This window comes from Meleagris gallopavo, chromosome 4, assembly GCF_000146605.3.
Source record: "Meleagris gallopavo isolate NT-WF06-2002-E0010 breed Aviagen turkey brand Nicholas breeding stock chromosome 4, Turkey_5.1, whole genome shotgun sequence".
NCBI lineage: Eukaryota > Metazoa > Chordata > Aves > Galliformes > Phasianidae > Meleagris > Meleagris gallopavo.
The window spans coordinates 53,195,076-53,197,708 of NC_015014.2; the positions used below are offsets into that span (position 1 = coordinate 53,195,076).

The window sequence follows — 2,633 nt, forward strand, 5'->3', positions numbered from 1 at the left end:
CGGCGGCCCGCCCTGCGCTGCTACCTGCCTTAAAGGAGCCGCGTTCCGGGCGCCGCGCTGCCATCCTGTCCGTTCGTACAGCGCGGCTCCCGCCCTGCATCCTCCGGCGGGGAAGGAGGCTGTCGGCGAGAGCGCCGCGGCAGCGTCAGTGCTGCGGGGCAGCGTGCGTGCAGCGTGACTGCTCCCTGCTTCTCCAGGGAGCGGCCAGACATCGATGCTCGCAGTACTCTCGTTGCTGGGATTCAACAAAACGTCCCCGTAACACCGCAACACAGTTACTAAGTCTGAGGCTGGTTTGTCTCCTGGCCACGTTCCGGCTTCCCTCCCACCCTGCACTGTATGAAATGTTGTTCTACGCAGCACACTGTCATTTCCAAAAGCAAGCAAGCAGAAAAACAGCAAACAAAAACAGTACGAATCTACTCCCGCTGCTTCCATGTTCTCACAGCCATCCTTGTGTTAACAGAAATAAGGGAAACACAACCAAACCCCAACACAGTGCATCACACCGTGACTAGGATGCATCCTCCCACATTTCTCTCTCTGGGGACAGGTTTTGTTGGCACAGAGCTTAGAGGCGTTGGTGAAATACAGGAGAAAGATATGGAGCACGTGTACAGAACTGAGGTTCTGGATCGTGCTGGGAGGGGGTCAGTTCTCAGCTCACACAGTAATTTCATGTCTTTATTATTCATTATTCTCATAATTATTTGCACCACAATGATTCATTATGTACGTCGCCTGCATCATGGAAAGAAAATGACTTTGCTTGGTTTCTAACAAAATAAAACCTTGCAGCAGTATGTTTGCTTTGTCTCAGGTTACCTCTGAGCAGTGGACTTTGGAACCCAATGCCATTTACTTATGTAACTATTGATATCTGCCACATCTGATAAAATCCACTCACAGTGCATTTCTGTTTCCATTTCTTTTAATAAAAAGTGAACAAACAATGGTGATCCCAAATGAATGGGCTTTTACGCCTAGCCAACAGGTACAGAAAGGCTATAGCAGAGGATGTAATTTTCACTGCAGACAATGACACCAATTAGCTGCTGTCTGAAGCAAGCACACGGGTCAGAATTCAAGGGGAGAAGGTTCACGTTTTGCCCAGCAGATCACTGAGTGCCTTTCCCTTTAGCTGCACTAGCTGGGAGTGAGCTGAAAACACTGCTAAGCAGTTTGTCCCTAGGCTTTTCAAGGATTCGAACATTAATTCTTCTGAAAAAGTAAAACAAGAAACCCATGAGCTATTTGTTCTGCCTCAGGGAACGATTCACATGAGCTGTGGTGTGTGATCACCATCAGTTCTTACTTCTGGTGTTCTGCAGTAAGAATTCCGTAGCTTGCTCCTGGTTTGATCCCCAGAAGCCTTCACATTGCTTCAGTCTTTAAGCAGTTCAGCCTCTAATTAAACAAAATGCACATCGCAGAACTGTTACTAGCAAATGATTAATTTTAATTCCAAGTAGCCAATACTCTCCGTTAGCTACCTGCTCTGAAGTTACTAAAGTATGCAAGTATGTCTGATTATAGACTCATAGAATGGCCTGGGTTGAAAAGGACCACAACGATCATCTAGTTTCAACCTCCCTGCTATGTGCAGGGTCACCAACCACCAGACCAGGCTGCCCAGAGCCACATCCAGCCTGGCCTTGCATGCCTTCAGGGATGGGGAATCCACAACCTCCTTAGGCAACCTGTTCCAATGTGTCACCGCTCTCTGTGTGAAAAACTTCCTCCTAATATCTAACCTAAACCTCCCCTGCCCCAGTTTAAAATCATTCCCCCTTGTCCTATCACTTCCACCCTTGTAAACTGCCGTTCCCTCTCCTGTTTATATGCTCTCTCCAAGTATTTGGAAGGCCATAGTGAGGTCTCCCCGAAGCTTTCTCCAAGCTAAACAAGCCCAGTTCCCTCAACCTTTCAACCTTTTGATCCATTTCCCACCTTAGTCTCTCACTCTCACCCATACTGTGCCCTCTCCGCTCGCACTACCCCCAAACACGGGACGCACGGCAGAGAATCGAACCCGCCCAGCAGAGCGCGCTTTCAGCTCTCCCTGAGCGCCCTCTCGTGATGCGCCGAAGTAAGGAGCCGAGCGATTCTGCCTTTCCCAGCGGCAGCGATAGGATGCCCAAACGCAGCAATTTGCAAAGCTCCTTTATGTTCAAAACGGTGAAAAACTGGATTAACTGCAGTCTGTTTGCCAACAGATCTAACCGCCAAATCACCCCTCAGATCCCATCAGTCCAGCCACGCCCACGGAAGGAGTCGGCCACCGTGTGCTGTTTTCACGTTATTCAGCCTTAAAACCGCGCGAGAGAAAGATCGGATAAGATCTCAGAACCAAATCTGACCAGGCGCGGTTAGGACCAAGCAGCGGAACAGGGGCACCGCGTGCTGCACGCGCCTGCTCACGCTCAGCTCGCCGTCCCTGTAGTAGAGCCGCAGGCAGGCTCGGTACCACCGCTACGCGGCCGCCCACCACAGCCCCTGCCCACTCCTGTCACCCCGAGCAGAGCAGCGGCAGGCAGAGGCCGCGCGCAGCCTCCGTGAGAGCGGGCAGGCGGGACCCCGTGCGGCGCAAGCGCAGCACCTGCTCTTCACGGCCGCGGCGGGAAGCGGACGGC

General features: G+C 51.7%; 1 protein-coding gene across 1 annotated transcript in view; it reads right to left on the minus strand.

The window, feature by feature from the left end:
• The window catches only part of PI4K2B (phosphatidylinositol 4-kinase type 2 beta), a 16,480-nt gene extending 16,268 nt beyond the window's left edge, over positions 1–212 (minus strand). Inside the window, exon 1 of the mRNA XM_031553285.1 lies at positions 80–212. Within this exon, the coding sequence (XP_031409145.1) occupies positions 80–212 (133 nt within the window). The remainder of the gene's footprint in view (positions 1–79) is intronic.
• Between the last annotated feature and the right edge of the window lie 2,421 nt (positions 213–2,633).